The 16,862-nt window shown below is 36.4% G+C and overlaps 1 protein-coding gene across 4 annotated transcripts in view; it reads right to left on the bottom strand.

The window, feature by feature from the left end:
• Positions 1–16,862, bottom strand: part of LOC121418826 (twitchin-like) — a 130,214-nt gene that overhangs the window by 106,410 nt on the left and 6,942 nt on the right. For all 4 annotated transcript variants that reach the window (XM_041613001.1, XM_041613016.1, XM_041613008.1 and 1 more), the window contains exons 2-12: positions 9,814–9,995; positions 9,420–9,555; positions 8,920–8,950; positions 8,011–8,336; positions 6,344–6,640; positions 5,366–5,393; positions 4,392–4,690; positions 3,590–3,778; positions 2,921–3,046; positions 1,962–2,206; positions 507–580 (exon numbers count right to left, since the gene is read on the bottom strand). In XM_041613001.1, the coding sequence (XP_041468935.1) occupies positions 507–580; positions 1,962–2,206; positions 2,921–3,046; positions 3,590–3,778; positions 4,392–4,690; positions 5,366–5,393; positions 6,344–6,640; positions 8,011–8,336; positions 8,920–8,950; positions 9,420–9,555; positions 9,814–9,981 (1,919 nt within the window). In that variant the 5' untranslated portion in view covers positions 9,982–9,995. The remainder of the gene's footprint in view (positions 1–506; positions 581–1,961; positions 2,207–2,920; positions 3,047–3,589; positions 3,779–4,391; positions 4,691–5,365; positions 5,394–6,343; positions 6,641–8,010; positions 8,337–8,919; positions 8,951–9,419; positions 9,556–9,813; positions 9,996–16,862) is intronic.

Here is a 16,862-nt window from a genome sequence, read left to right as displayed (position 1 = left end):
GGGCCTACCGTTAGCGCTCTTAGAGCAATGTTTCAGTGCGGCCAGTACAGGCAGTTATGGGAGGCCATCAACATTAGCCAACATGACACTGTGCAAAAAGACAGTGGCCTACTCCTAAACAACATTACACAAAGTGTGATATATTTCTCTCTTTTTTTTCATTATAATGTGAAACAAAGTTTGATTTTCTCCCTGGATATGTGAAATTGACATTGGTGTAATGTGATGTGATGAAAAGCCTCCTAATTGTCAAATCTGCAAATATTAGAATATTTCAGAACTCATACAATAAAACACAAATTAGTGATCACATCGGCTCTCTCACTTGCATATCACTGTCATGTGCACCCAACTGTTTTGTGAATAATAGGCATAATTTTAAATGTCATAACTTCTTAATTCACATCCGATTTTGCCGAAAATTTTTAGCGTTCTGCTTGTTTGATTATTCTCCTTTTATTCAAATCAAATTTTTGTTGGAATAATAATATAAGACATCAACTCACTTGTACCAGGTGACCTTGGTTGGGCTGCCGGTGATCTTGACACGAAGACTGACACGGCTGCCATCTTTCACATCCTGTGGGGTCAAGATACACACTCAGGGGTCACGACAAGGGAAGGGTGATCATGGGTAAGGGGCACATCACAAGCGATCTGATGACCACAGTAGATTTGATTTACAAAAATACTCCTTATTGCCCCAAGAACTACCAGGGTTAAATACCCTGACGTTCCAGTTCACATGTAAGGATTGGATGCTTTGAAGCATGTAGTAAAAGCTAATAGGGTATTTTGAGCTTGGTTTTGGTTCTGAGATTCATTAACAATCAAGTTCTCTATGCTTGGTTAAAAATTAGTAAAAATTAATAATTCTAATTGAATCACAGTGAAGACTTGGTATTCATTTCATTTTGAAAAGAAGCACTTTTGCCTTCCAATATGAGTGGCATATCAAAATGTTACATCAACCACCATCTTATTACTTTCACTCTTACTTTTTTGTCGGATAAGATTTAAATTTGAATTACATACTCACTTAAGTTATATACTAGCTAATGTTTGTACCTTTTTTGCATCATGTAATTTAAGGTTTATTTGTAGAATTTGTTGATATGAACCAAGTATTTTGTAAATCATTTCTACTGGATCTTGCATATGACAGTTGCACAGAGTCAGGATATCAGTCCAATATGAGAGAAAGATGTTCACAATTATGTGAACCACCATGAATTATATGTCTGGCAAACACTTGGTTGAAAATATACTTTAAATGTAATGAGTATACACATGAATTTATGGACTACATATTTATCTGATATGGATTGTGAATTTGAATGGAATATGATGAGGGCATTTAAGGGACAACAGCAAAATCAAGTAATTCATTTTCAATGAAGAAAGGGAAACGAGTGATTGGTGAATATGTATCTTGCTATGAAGTGTTCAATCTATGGGGATGGTAACATGTCAAGGGACAGATATATATATAGATGGGTTGATATGAATTTTATGCTATTACACCTGAAAAAGAGTATACTGAGAAAACATCAATAAATGAATGTTGATAATGAAAAATAAAAGCAGGGAATAACCAATCCAATATATATTTCTAAAAACACAGATATAATCAAATCAGTCTTAATTTTTTTCTCTCAAGTTCGAAAGACTATGATTCAATGGAATATATTGATTTCTATACAACATTAGTTCCTACTTTTCAATTGATTGCTTTCCTAGGTTTTTTTTCTGAAATAACATGCTATTGCTTATAATCATCATGACTATAAAATGAAGTGATATGTATGGGACGTGCTAATGGGGGGGGAATCTTGTGGGGGCCACTCGTGCCATACACGTTCCAAGCCCCTCAATCCGGGGACTTGGTAAACATCGGCATGTGAACGTGTAAAGGGGGCACAACTGACCCCCAACCCTTCCTCAAGGAGGGCGGGACAGACCTGGTCTTTGAGCTCTTCAATGACCACTGGTTTCTGAGGGGCAGCCTCTTCAATGAGCGGAGTGACTGCCTCGGGGCCCTCGCTTGTGACCTCAATCTGTTGGTCAAGCTCACCACCGAGCTGGATGGCCTTGCCGAGTTCGCCAAGGTCTAGCTCGATGAGAGGTTCCCCGAAGTCAATCTGCATTGAGGGCTCCACCTCCGGTAGCAGGTTGAATTTCTTGGGACCAAACTTGGATCCAGGAGCTGCATGAACAGAGAAAAAGAGATGCAGACAGAGGATCAAAACTTTATTCAGATAGGAAGCATTGAAGCAATAAAGTTCCATTTTAGAAAGTTTTTCAGTGCAACAGATCTTATTAGCTTTAGCTCTGGTCTCAGTAAATGAATTTATAGTAGATGTGTAAAAGCACCTTATGCAAAATTGTGTTTGTTTGATATAATTAGCCTTCAAATTAAATAAATACAAGGCTCAAATATATTCAGAAAAGTTTGAAGCTATCGAGTTAGGCAAGAGTATAAGTGTCTCTACACCATCACTATGAGTAACAAAGCTTCAAAAACTCAATGGATATCCAATACATAAATAGACAATATAGTTAGATTGGTTATTTTGTTGGCTTGGGCAGATACAGTTGTATAGGATAAGAAATATTTCCATTAAAATCAAAATAATAAAACATTTACGTAGTGCTTTATACAATTTTTAAGTGGTGCATACTACTACCCCGGCTTTAGCACAGCTACCCTGATTAGGTTGAGCATTCAAGAAATTCCTTCCTACCAGGTACCCATTTACCACACCTGGGTGGAGAGTGGCAAACGTAGATAAATGCCTTGTCAAAGAATGAGAGTTCTGAGATGGGATTTGAATCCCAGATCTCATAATTCAAAGTCAAGAGACTTAACCACAGAGCCAAAACACCTCCACATTAAAGAGAACTTGCAATTCATACTGACCTTGCTCAAACTTGAGGTTGATGGTGGATGTGGCCTTGCCATTCTCGTTTTCTGCAACCACTATGTAGTTTCCTGAGTCGGTGTTGGAACCATTGTTCACCTCAAGGGTAAGAAGGTATACTTTACCTGTACAGGAAATAAAGATGTGAAGGATGAGTTTTCATAATCTCATAAAAGAATTCCTAAAGACCATACTTAGGCCATATTACAGCATGGAGATAGATGATAAGAAATATCAGGGGAATTTAATCTTTAGGAGCAAAAGGATTCTGGGAGACATTCTTTTGCAAACAGCTTTGAATGAGAAATATTAATTAAGAAAAAGTATTGAAAATCATGTATCTCCACGAAATATAAGCTCATTTTGAATGTGTTGGTCATCCAAAGAAAGTTATTCCAAATTCACAGAATGGTCTTAAAGCATTACAGCATCAAAGATAAATACAATCAATTATCTCTTTAAATAGTTATTTTTTCCAAATTGTAAATGTGTTGGTCTTCCAAAATAAGTTTTTCCTTAATCATACATTAGTCTTACAGCATTAAAAGATAAAAAATGATTACAAGTAATCATCTCAAGAGAGATCAGTTGATTCTCAAGGTGCTGGTCCTCCAACATCAATTGATCTTGAATCATTGATCTGTCCGACTGAACATAGCTGAACTCACCCTTGGTTTGTGATCTCATCCTGTACTTCTTGTCCTCTTTGATTTCCCTGTCATTGTAATGCCACTTGATGTTTGGCTTTGGATCACCCATCAGCTTGACCTCAAAGACCACTCTACGACCCTGATCCTCCTGCTTGATGGTTGGCTTCTCAATAAATGTTGGTGCACCCTCTCTGCTGGCATCTTTGACTGGAAGAACAGAGGAAATGAGGAAGTTATGCAATAGTTAAAGCTTTTCTCGCATTAAGTGCAAGTTAAGCAGAATACACTTCATTTCATCATTGAATCAATAACAAAGGGTGAAACTGTTGCAATGCTTAGAAAACCTGGGAGGTGTTTTACAAAGATTTAAGTATGACTTAAGTCGCACTTAAATGCCGAAGCGTACATGATATCCAACGCGCGATCTTATTGATAGATACGCAGTAGTGCGCGTCCTCATGACAGGATCTGACCAATGCGGTCAAGCCTTTCATACCGTATGCAACTTGGTATTTAACTGCGACTCTAAGTCATACTTAAATATTTGTGAAACACCTATGATGTCTGGCTTTTACAAATTTGATATTTCTTTTAAAATAAAATAAAACTATGCTTCATCATATGCAGTGGAACTCTAAGAAATCTCACTTATATGCACTGTATTCTTTTGTAAAGCATCTCAGCAATTCAAAAGGTGAAATTTCCTGTATCATTATACAATTTTGTCATCATATGACTAGAAATACTTCTGCAAAGAGTGAAGAAGTTTAAAAGTCACCCGAAATGTAAAACACAAGGAGCATAAGAAAATAGAACTTACTGTCAAAGTTCAAATTAATGGTCGCATGGGCGTCTCCGGCATTGGTGGCTGCATAGATCACGTAGGTGCCTCCGTCCTTGGGTGTGACTTTGTCTATCGTCAAGGTCAAGGTGTACCTCTTGCCAGCTGCTGCCTTCTTGATGGCAAAGCGTCCTCCATCTTGGATGGCCGTGTTGCCGAGGCTCCACATGACCTGGGGATCTTGTCCAGATTCAAGCACAGCCTCGAAGGTGATGGTGTGCCCGTTGTTGCTCTGGCGCATCGTTGGATGTCCGATAAACGTTGGTCCCCCAGCAGCTCTATTGGATAAGGAACAGAGGAAAATAAATTTGCTCTTGCTCATGAGATCTCTTGGTTGGATCCAAATTTTTGAAATAGAATGGACACAAAGAGCAAATTTTGAAATAGATTGAGGCACTGATACCACTTTTCTTAGACATAGCTTTATTATTGACATTTATGTCCAATGGGCAATTCTCCAAATATAAGAGGGAAAATTAATACAAGAATAGGAATGCACTCCTTACAACCCTGTCTGGATCTGCCACTAACTGGAATTAGACATTTCTTCAACATTGTACCAAAAATATGATATAATATTTGTATAACAGGGGATAGACCATTAGAAAATAATAATCAACATTGTTCTAATAAAAATATATGTTAAAACCTGATTTAGCTCTCTTATGCACCCCAAATTTCCATGAAACCAAATCTGAATTTCAATGTGTTTCCTTGATAAATTGAATTATTAATGCAACTATTACTGCATCTGCAAACATTTTACATTAATCATGCTATGGTTTTTAAGTCATTTAGTTCTATTATTCAGATGAATAAATTGTTTTATCACAATTTTATTGATTAACTTCATTTTCTTTCAATTAAAATTATTACTGTTTGTTTGTGGGTTATTATTTCATAAGTTTCATTTTCACAAACAAACAGTATTTTAATTCATCTAAAATACTTACGGAGCTTTAGCTGGCTCTTGTCCACTTCCTGCAAAAGGAACAAAGGAATATTTTTTTGTTGAATATGAATGAAATAATCGGATATCCAATGTTGTAATATATAAGTGTTCTTTTAACAATTTTTTTTTAAAAAGTAGAAAATAATATTTGGAATATTTCTTTCTGCAAATTAAATAGATCTAACCCAAATTTGGACATTTGAATCATACATAGTCTAGGCCTAAATGATGGGATCTAGATCATGATCTAAAGGCCTGGTCACACCGCCCGAGCGTTGTTGGAGCGGTCGTGGAGCGGAGAGAAAAAATCATCACCGATCGCTACCGTTCACCATTTTCGATTTCGATTGTTTTGTTGTTGTTTTTTCCGATTTTTTCCCCAATTTTGTGAGCGAAATTCGACCCTCTCTCCCTGCTGCTCCACGACTGCTCCAACAACACTAGGGCGGTGTGACCAGGCCTTAATCTAGATCTAAATACCTGATGACATATGCAATGCAGGACCAAAATGTAATTTCTAAAAGGTAAATAGAGCAATTCAAAATCATTAGGGTTAATGGGCTTAAAAGAATATCGAACACCGATTGAAGACGTTTTCTTATCCATTAAAAACCCAGCATACAACTCAAGCATATAGATAACTGTTCCAAGTCACAATAATTTTTTTAGTGAAAAATTTTAAAACCACTTTTATAGCCTTAAAAAAACTGTGTTTATGAGTTCAGTTTGTGTCTTGTCCAATTTTTTTTAATAAATTCATTAGCAATGATTTCATACAGTTTGATAGAATACCAATCACAGCAAGCCAACCAAAATACTCTAAATTTTTCATAAGTTATCAAACAAAGACACAATTCTCTCTCTCAATCACGCGCACGCTATTTCTTTCCAAATTCCATTGTTGACAACGTACACATCACAAATCAGAGCACATCGGACTACACACCGCAAATTGGGCAATCCCACAACCAAATTTTACCTTCAAAATTGAGTGTAATCGTCGAGCTGGCTTCTCCAAACTTGTTCTTGGCTTGGATTTCATATTTTCCAGCGTCTGCATCAGCTGCGTCTTTGATATCCAGGTAGATAGCGTAGTAATCGCCATCTTCTTGAACGTCGATTTTGATTCTGCCGCCAGCTTTGACAGCGGTGCCGTTCTTGAACCAGTTTAGGGTCGGCTTCGGGTCGGCTTGGAGTTCGCATGTGAATTGGATCGTGCCGTCTGGTTGTTGCTTGATCTTTGGTGCCATGGTGAACTTGGGTGCTCCTCCCGGTTCTTTGGAGGGGTGAGGAAAGAAAAAAAGTTTAAATGGAATGGAATATATGTTCTGTTTGACATATAAGTCAGACTCATGCCGGAGTCATGACAGTGATTTGGTTTATATCGTGGGTAATCATTACTTACTTATCGGGTCGGGTCTTGAATTGAAACAAAATATGAAAGAGAAAAGAGGCGGGGCCAATGGTTGCCCACGAGGGAAAACTTTCGACCAATAGCCACTGAGCCGTCAAATAAAAGGGGTGGGGCCGCAAGATTAGGAGATGGAACCCCGATGGAATAATCTTCGCGCCCCGTCAAAGATCCAATCGGTGCAAAATGGGGGGATTGTTAATGATACTATATTTTGTGAGAGGAATTTGAAGTTTTAATACTAGTTATGCAGCATGAATTTCTCCCACGTCTCCTCTGTGAAAATTATCCAACCATACTTCCCCGTCTGTGTCCTAGTTGTCTTTGGCCTATAACATTTCAATAGTTTTTTGTTTTGCGTTTGGTACGGCAATTATTGGCGAAATCAAATATCAATATAAAAGTCAAGGAATCCAGAACCTCATCATAATAAATAATGCTGAAAATAAATAAGCATATAATTTACATATCAGAATATCGTTTTCCACAAGCTAGCTACAAAGCCAAGGAATATGAATATAATCCAACATAATACAAATTAAATAAGATTACGATAAACATACATGATGAAATGAAGTAACATTGACACAAGCAGTCTTATCAACATAATTCAGATATAACTTTTTATGCATAATTACACACATCCATAATCAAAACAAAAATGAAGGCTAGCGTAATAAGCACCAAAAATGAAAATCTAGTTCTGTAATAAATTTTGACACGTTCAAAATAACATCAAACCTTGCACTTTTCCTTTTATTATTTTTTTTTTGGGGGGGGGAGTCTGGAAAGTCACTGGAGCAGCCCCTCTACCATCGTACACTAGTACTTGAGAGGACATTTAAAATTTGCATTCCTTTTGTTTTCATTTTTTCATTTTAATTTATTGGTTTCTGCAACATTTTTCATAAACACATTAACAAAGAAAATACAACAATGATACAGAAAATAAATGAACTGACAAGCAAAACACTCAACAAAATTGTATTTTCTATTACATATCGATTTTTAGAATGTTGCAGGGATTGCCACTATTAAGCTAAGCTTGACTGCGTGACAGCCCCAGAAAATTACGATTACAATTATTCATCATACTATCTTAACGTAAGGGTGCAGGTGCGAGAGGGGGGCAACACTTACAACTAACTTACAACACTTACAACACTTATGAAGACATTATATTTCACAAGAGAGTATTGATCCAAACACACAAAGCATGCAGTCATAAAACTTACTCTCAAAGTTAAGTTTTATGGTGTTGGTGGCGGTACCAAGTTGGTTCTTAGCGACGATCTTGTAGTCTCCTCCATCAGCCTCTGTGACGTCATTGATCTCGAGTGAGAGGTAGAAGAAGTCGCCGTCATTTTTCTCCCGGAGCTTGAGGTGGCCGCCGGGTCCGCTGTCCTTGAGGATCTTCTCGTTGCGCCTCCATTCGATGGTCGGCGCGGGGTCGGCCTCCAGGCTGCATTCGATAGTCAACTTGGTACCGTCGTCCGATTGTTTCATGGCGGGTTTCATGGTGAAGTTGGGCGGTTTCCCCCTGCCTCCGTCTTTGCCGGGGCTGAAAGGAACCAACGGAAATATTTTGTTGTAAGTTCCATTAAATATATAATGTGATTAAGTGTAAACTGTTTTATTAGCTATGATAATCACATTATTTATTTGGATCCAACCTCGGTTAGTATATTCCGCTTGGCCTGCTATGATTGTTACAATAATATACTGATTTGTATTGAGCAGAAACTATGTGAATATATATTCTTCTGCGCTTGAAGAACTCCTGAAATGCTTGAAAAAACAAAATTTTAAAAAAGAGAAAGAAATAAATGTATGCTATCTCCAATTTTGTCTTTTTTAAAGTACTTTTGCGTGTAAAGTGACTTGGATGTAAATGGGCAAAATAAATGTTAACGGTCAAGCGAGTCAAGGTAGGCATTGCGGCATTCAAGATTATATCATATGTGTTTTTTTTTTCATTATTATCATTCACTCATACTCGATTCTGCTCACTTTCTGCGGTGTGGATGCTTGGCAAACAAATTAGTACACCATATGCATGCCATACGGTCGCTTGTAATGAAATAAGTCACTTAAAATCTATTAGATGTTTTATCCATTTCTTAAATTTAGAATGATAAGCTTACCCGGCCTCTTGTTCCATTTCTGTTTCTTCGTCTGCGATTCAAAAATAATAAGAAACATACCAATAATGTTATCCTAACATAATTTGTAACAAAATGATGACCATAGGATCGTAAAAAAAATCTAGAATAAGAACCATATACTTTAAATTATATTCTAAAAACAAGATCAGGTCTTGATGATAATGATACGTATAAAGAGAGCTTTATTTTTCTGAATATCATTTACAAGCTCTGTGAATTTGTAAGAAAATATTTTTGATCGATTACAAATAATCTTTCTTTGGGGGTGTATATTTTAGCAAATACAAGTTCTGCTCTAATGCATTTCCTTACATTTCCCACATTACATTCATCAAATTACTTTGATAACAAATCCACGGAGACTAGTTTTTTAACGATTCTGTTATTTATGATTATTCTATAACTGTATGTGTTATATTATGTTGAAATTGGAAATTAATAAAAATAAATGAAAAATTATAAAAATTATTTTGACTTACCGCCGAATTTGAGTGCAATAGTTGCACTCGTGGTCCCCATTTTATTTGAGGCGACGATTTTGTAGTTGCCTTCGTCTTGCGCTACGATGTCGGCGATCTCCATTTTGACAACGAAAACATCACCGTCGGCTTTCACCTTGACAAAACAAAAATATAAATATTTTTTAATTGCATGAACAAAAGACTGCGCTATATGAAATATCAAAGGTTTACATCTATTTTTACAGTATGCTTACGTATAACTCATGCAAATAGGATGCAAAAAAATAATATTTTCAACAGAATTTCTATTAAGTTGATTCTTAGTCATTTCCACAGATTTCGAGGATTTACTTTGGAACGAATTCTCAAAGATTGTACGATAAATTCCTTAAATACGAAGCTACTGACTTACCGATGTGGAATACCTGCCGCCATCTTTGATGGACTTGTCGTCCACAGACCACTTGAAGTCTGGCTGTGGACTTCCGGCAATCTTGCATGTGAAGATAAGGATCTGCCCGTCATCTGACTGGTCTAGGGCAGGCTTCTGAACAAAGGATGGAGCCGCGTCTTTCCCCATTGCGGCAGCTCAAACTGCAAAAGAAAGGAGAGAAGGGTTATCTTGGTAATCTCAAGTTTATTTTGATCTTTTTATGAGGTAATTGAAGTGATGTCAAATGGTACATAAATAACAAGCTTGTTTTTTGGTCAGTTTCAACATTTACGAAGTGGCTACGAACGATGCTAAATATCAAACATTATTATGAATCCAAAATCATCTTTCTAGTTTTCCAAAAGAGCCTTAAGATGACGTCGATGATCAATAAATTAATGAAAAGGGGTTTCATGGTTACATTGGAAATCATACATGAATGTTTCACACTATTCGATTGAAACAATAAGGTAAAAAAAAAGGCTCAAACTAATTTCAACTTTCAATTCTGGTTTTATTGTGGAAATGGTACATGACAAAAGTCCGAAGACTCATATTATCATATTTACAAAGTAAAAATGTACATGTATATTATTAAAAGATTACAATATATCACAATTCTAGTATTAGACAAATAATCAACAAATAAAGATAAAAGAGTATACATATTTAAAAAAAAACACCCCCTTGATTATTCAATTAAGAATCAAGCAGTATGAAATATAAGCTGAAGTTAAACAAAAATCGACAAAGGTATCGATCAATACAAAGACATTGAGAGGGGTGTCGTCAAGCAATTAAAGTTTGTCACCTCCTTCAGATATACAAGAATGCACACAAAAAAAGAACGAAAGCAAGTTTTGTAGTTATAAGATCAGCTGCCGAATAGTATAAACCAATGCAACAGGGAAGAGTAGAACCACAAGTGAAGACTGAGGAGGCAGGAGAGAACCGTGGGCGTGGCTATCTGATGATGATATGAAACAACCGGCTTCACCTTCCCTTCTTTTATTGGCTTCTTTCAACGCCCGAACTTCATAGTACATTACATAGCGCGGGAAAACAAAACGATACCGCCGCGCTTGTCATTCGATTACACCGATAAGGTCACGTGATGACTCCCTCCAAGCTTAAACGCCATGAGCGGAGGCCTGGATTCATTTTGACATATTCACCGATCGGAGACAAGATGTGTGAGGCCCCGACATGCATACCACAGGGAGTGATAAAGCTGGTATGCGGTATTGAAGGGTGATGAGAATTGTTCTGAGAGGATGGGGGAGTTCTCCCTACCCTCCCTATACCGCCCCGCTATCCTGTCCATTCCCTAACAATCATGGACTGGCGCGCTTTTCATCGACACAAATTTAGCTCATTCGTCACATTAAAGTGAATGGTAAAACCATTACGAATGATAAACAACTTTTCCACATTTTTCTATCGTCAGCTTTGCAACTGATTAAATGCTTCTTGTAGGCTAAGTCACTACAGCATCGGTATGGCTTTCACATCAGGTGGGTGTTTCATAAAGCTGTTCGTAAGTTAAGAGCGACATTAAGAACGACTGGTGATCCTCTCTTACGCGCTAAACCATCGCCTATGGTGTACCATTTACCAAAAGAAAGGATCACCAGTCGTTCTTAAAGTCGTTCTTATCTTACGAACAGCTTTATGAAACACCCACTCTGTTTCCATTCATTCATTTTTTTGTTCATTTAACATTTTTAAAGTCATAAATAAAATTGATCTTACATTTTGAATATTCAATTATTTAAGTGACTAATGATATTCTGCTCTTACCGAGTCTCCATTCTATCGATAATGTCTTACTAATTTATAATGTTTATCATCTATATTGATTGTTGATTTGTATGTTATTGACTACGAATTTGGCAAAAGGAGTGGAATATTAAAATTTCAATCTATACTTCTTAAAATCTATATGGTTTGGGATTTCCATTGATGTGATCTAACTTAGATGGCATGCACCTGCGCATATTTCACTCGTGGAAATCAGCATGGCTCCACATGAAGCAGAACGAATGATGATCCAGGTCGCACATATTTTGTACCCTTGAAAAATAGCATCATGCAGACATATATCATGTTCCTGGAGTATATCACGTATCGTCTGTAAGATGTTTGTAATATCAAAATAGAACTACTGTTATTGCTCATGCAAAGGCGGCGTTGATGGGAGCAAAGGGGACCTGCCCTCTCCGTGATGTTTTCTTTTTAAATTGTTGGAAAACCGAAGGAAAGAAAGAAAGTAAGAAAGAAAGAAAGAAAGAAAGATGAGTATGGGAAAATCATGTGAGGGTAGACTTGATAGAAAGGATTATAGTGATGAAATTCGACGAGACTGATTCGAAAAGCCCCGACCCCTCAAAGAAAAATATAATGAAGTTGCCCTTGTGAAACGAGAGGTATATTATACTGACACGATCCATGATATTTTCGTTTATGCGGAGCATGCGTTTGATTTCGAATAACGAGATTATTATATCAAAGACCGGTACAGATAGCAACAAAACATGTAAATGCGTGGACCATGCAAAACATTACGATTAATATTATACACTTAAATATATTTGTAAAGAAATAATGAAAATTAAAGTCAAGCTAATCGGCTTAGAACTGTAAACTGGGAGGTATATTAACCAGGTTAGTAGAAATCATGAGGGTAAATATTTATGTTCATTAACCCCTTTTTATGAAAAACTATGATATAAATAGTAAAAGAGATATCTTATAGAAAAGGTACACAATTTCAAGGTAATTTTGGCGCATTTTCGCCTTCTGTAACTATGCTTTGCAATGGACTTCTATAGATTTATGTCTGTGTAATCAAGGCCTATACACTCTTGACATTATGCATAATCTTGTGATGTAATGGTGGAATTGGCACGCGTAAAAATTCTCAGTAATCAACATAAACGTGTAATCCTGGCCTGGATTTTTCCTTTTATAAGTTCATTTTACTTTGAAAATGGCTGTACCATAATGTGGATTAGGTAGCCATGTCATGACCACTTAGAGATATCGTATTCTTGATTAATAATTTAAAAAAATATGATAATATTCCGCTTTTATTTAGCGGAACGACGTGTCTAAGCGCTTTATTACCCCGGTCATCAGATTCAGTCAGTCATTCCCACGCACAATGTATGCACATTCTCCACTCCTAGGGGAGTATTTAAGCCAGTCGCCTGTGAGGCGCACACAGTACTGGACAAGCAACATTGACTTTCACATCCTACCGGGTACCCATTTAGCACCTGGGTCGAGAGTGGAAAAGTGTGGATTAACGCCTCACCAAACGACCCAAACCCATGTGGAATTCGAACACACGACCCTCTGTTTACAAGGCGAGAGTCAGAACCACTGCGCCACGGCTGATCTCTTGATAGATACTATTGCATGTATCGGTTAGATCTCCTACACTCAACCATAAAAGGGTAGGGCTTTCTTAGACTAAGTTCTGACTTCATCAACAAATAATTTAAGAAATTTCGAGTCATATCTGTGACACATTTGCTCATTGTTGCATCCGGGACTTTCCCGAATTGTCAACTGATCAGTAATAGGGAGTAGATAGTAGACGTGGATCGAGAGCTGCATTTAAATCCATGGTTCCTTATAGTTCCCCCGGACTTTTATCAAATAGTTGATGATATTTCATGCATTTTGCATAATATACCGTAGTCATATCATGGATCCTAATGTAATCACTCATTTACACTCTGCACGCCAGATAAACCGATTAGCGACTTTGACTTATGTGAATTGACAATGGCTATAATGCTGCCAAAAAACGTATACCACTCATCAAAGGAATAGCTATTTTCCTCATAAAAATTGACGTGCCAAAATCTAAAAAGATCGACTTTATAATACGCTCTGGGGGAACTATGTTGATATCTTACGAAGATAACCTTCATTACATTGTCGTGATATAAGTAATATATTCAAGAAAGTTTTCTGCATCGGTTCATCAATTAACAGTGAGAACCTTGAAGATCGAGTTTTTCGATATTTCGGGAAAACTAAACTTTGTCAAGGAATCCGAAATATCGAACAACTTTATGTCCGCGGTTTTGTTATCATACAGTATCTAAATAAATATACAAGTTTATCCTTCAATCAAGATTCAAATTAAGGTCTAGAAGGAAGAATCAGATGTGTCTAATCAATGCATGATTTTGTCAGGTATAGAAAAGGTTTTTACTAATTTTTATTGTCAATCCACGTCGTGTCCATTTTCCTATAATATTCACTTTTCATCTCTTTCATGCGTAGAGATTTATCGTTTCCTCGATTTAACAATGTTTCTCCCATCATGGCCATCGAGTATATTTTGTCAAGTTTTAAAAGAGGCTTATCATCGATCACTTGATATTATTTTGGCACGAAGACTCGGGCATCAAGTATCACAACTATTTTAATTGCCATAATCTTTGCACATGCACCCTTTATTGATAGGCTATTCCTAAAAAGATTATGATGTCATAGGGACTTTCCACCAATTGTAGAATGGGTAGTCATCCGAACTTGATTCATGCCAATTGATGTCCTGTGATAAAGGTGAAAATAAAAGTAATTTTGTCGATGATGATACATTGAATGATGAGAATTTTCCCTGGCGAGATGGTCCAGAAGGTTCAATTTATCACTGCTAGACGCCTCAATATTCAAACATATTTGTACTGCACCCTCCAAGTAATGCAAATAGTCTTTTATTTGTTTGTTTGCTTTCTGTATATATATATATATATATATGCATAAAAATACAAATACAAAATGAATGGGGTCAGTGTTGCATTACAGAAGTGGTAAGGATGAAAGAGTTAGAAAGAGTTAGCAAAACAAACGGATAGTGGTCCATATCTATGAGACCAGGAGCCTGTTGCATAAAACCTTTTACCTGAGAAAACTGGTAAAAACTGAAAAGTAAGGCTAGTCTAATTTATGCCATTGACTTTCACACAGGGCAAAAACTACGGTAAAAACAACCTGAGTTTTCTCAGGTAAAAAGTTTTATGCAACGGGCCACAGGGCGTTATGGGCAAAAAAATTAATAATAAGCGGCACAATATGGCATATGGGGGAACAATCCGAAAAAGTTGCGAGCGAGCGAAACACAGAATTTATGATAGGTATTGACGAAATGTTAAAAAGATCATGTCAAATTTCATCCTTTTTCATTTTCTCCTGTTTTTACATTTCTGCAATTTTGTATGCATCATTGTTGATATATTTGCTTAGATAGCCTTTAAATACGGCACTTGATTGAAGTTAGAGAGCTATGTGGTATACGAGATGGGACGTGGAGCTCTTCCCATCAGGCGCGCGCTTGATACCATATTGGTCAATGGAATTCCACGAGCCACATTTTGAAGGATACGGGATGCGTATATATCATGGTCGTGAACGTAAAGTATGAACAGTCGTCATATCAGCATATGAAGACATAATGGTTGACTTTCGCTTGGAATTGTCTTTTAGATTCAACATTTAGCATGTTTTGCTGGTAAAACTATTATAATCTATAGAATAATGAATATAAATGTACATTTACAAGTGGCATTAAAAAGTTTAAAAACTGAAACGTGGACATTCTTATAGTACATTACTCTTATAACAACGAAATGTTTTCACCGACTTTGTCATCAGATCAAAGAATTATTTAATTAATTGGATTAAAAGAAAAATAGATGAATAAAGATGAGCATAATGGTATGAAGAAAAGTCATAATTTCCATTTTTTACAAATAAATCCATTACATAAGTGTATGATTACAAAATTTATATAAACTGAAACGTACATTACTCTTATAAAAATTTTCAATTCAATTCAATTCAATTAAACATTTATTTTCCTCCATTTTACAAAATTTCTTCATTTTTAACAGGAATTCACATGAAATCAATTTCCATAAAGAATATAAATATATACAACTTATGTGTACAGAGGAAAAGCGTAGGTCCCTAGAAGCACATGCTTGTGACGCGGAACTAGTATGATGTTGAGCAAAAAAAAATTACAGTCTGATGGTCATTTTCACGTTTTGTAAATGGTCCCTGAAAAAGTGCACCCTCCCCCTACCCTGTACCCTGCTTTGAAGTAAATAGACGTCCGGGTCAACAGAAATAAAATATATCATTCAACTGAGTTTTGATATTTTCATCCTATTATTCACAATTTTGGGGTTACCAATCATGCAGTGTCCTCAATGTCATTTTGGCATTAAAACAATTGATATACATTCGAACGTCAATGATTCAAGTTGCTCGAAGAAAAGTTAGAATTGACTTTTCTATGCAATTCACATTAATTACTATTCTAGAAAGTTTCAAATCAATGTGATAACATTAGAATAAACAAGTCAACTAATAGACCCTCTAAGAATCATGAATTCAAATAAGTCAATATAAGGCAAAATGCGAAACGTTATAACCATTTCAGTGGTTATAAGCATGTGAAGAGCCTAAAAAATATTCAGACATTGTCTGAGAGATAAATGATAATGTAACAAAATTTTCAAAAACATATTTTTCAATTTTAACAAAATGTAGGTTCATTTCACTTGATTTGATGCATCACATTGATTAAAAGTGGAGCGTTGTGGCCCAGTGGATTAGTCTTCGGACTTTGAAACAGAGGGTCGTGGGTTCGAATCCCAGCCATGGCGTAATTTCCTTCAGCAAGAAACTGATCCACAGTGTGCTGCACTCAACCCAGGTGAGGTAAATGGGTACCGGTAGGAAGTAATTCCTTAAGAAGCTGTGTGCGCTATGAACGCCTAGCTTAGCCGGGTAATATAGGAGCGCCTTGAGCACCTAACAAGGTGGATATGTGCGCAATATAAATATCCTATATTATTATTATTATTAAAATACCGTTATTTATCATGTTTATCAATCTTTGAATAACTGGTGTGTATTTTGGATTTCGGATTTTGGAAGTGTAGATTGAATAATATAAATTTCTATGTATTGCAGGCCAGTGCGTGTCAAGCTTAACCCTT

Source organism: Lytechinus variegatus, chromosome 1, assembly GCF_018143015.1.
Source record: "Lytechinus variegatus isolate NC3 chromosome 1, Lvar_3.0, whole genome shotgun sequence".
Classification (NCBI taxonomy): Eukaryota; Metazoa; Echinodermata; class Echinoidea; order Temnopleuroida; family Toxopneustidae; genus Lytechinus; species Lytechinus variegatus.
The sequence above is the reverse complement of the archived record's forward strand: the minus strand, read 5'-3'. Positions and strand labels throughout refer to the sequence as shown.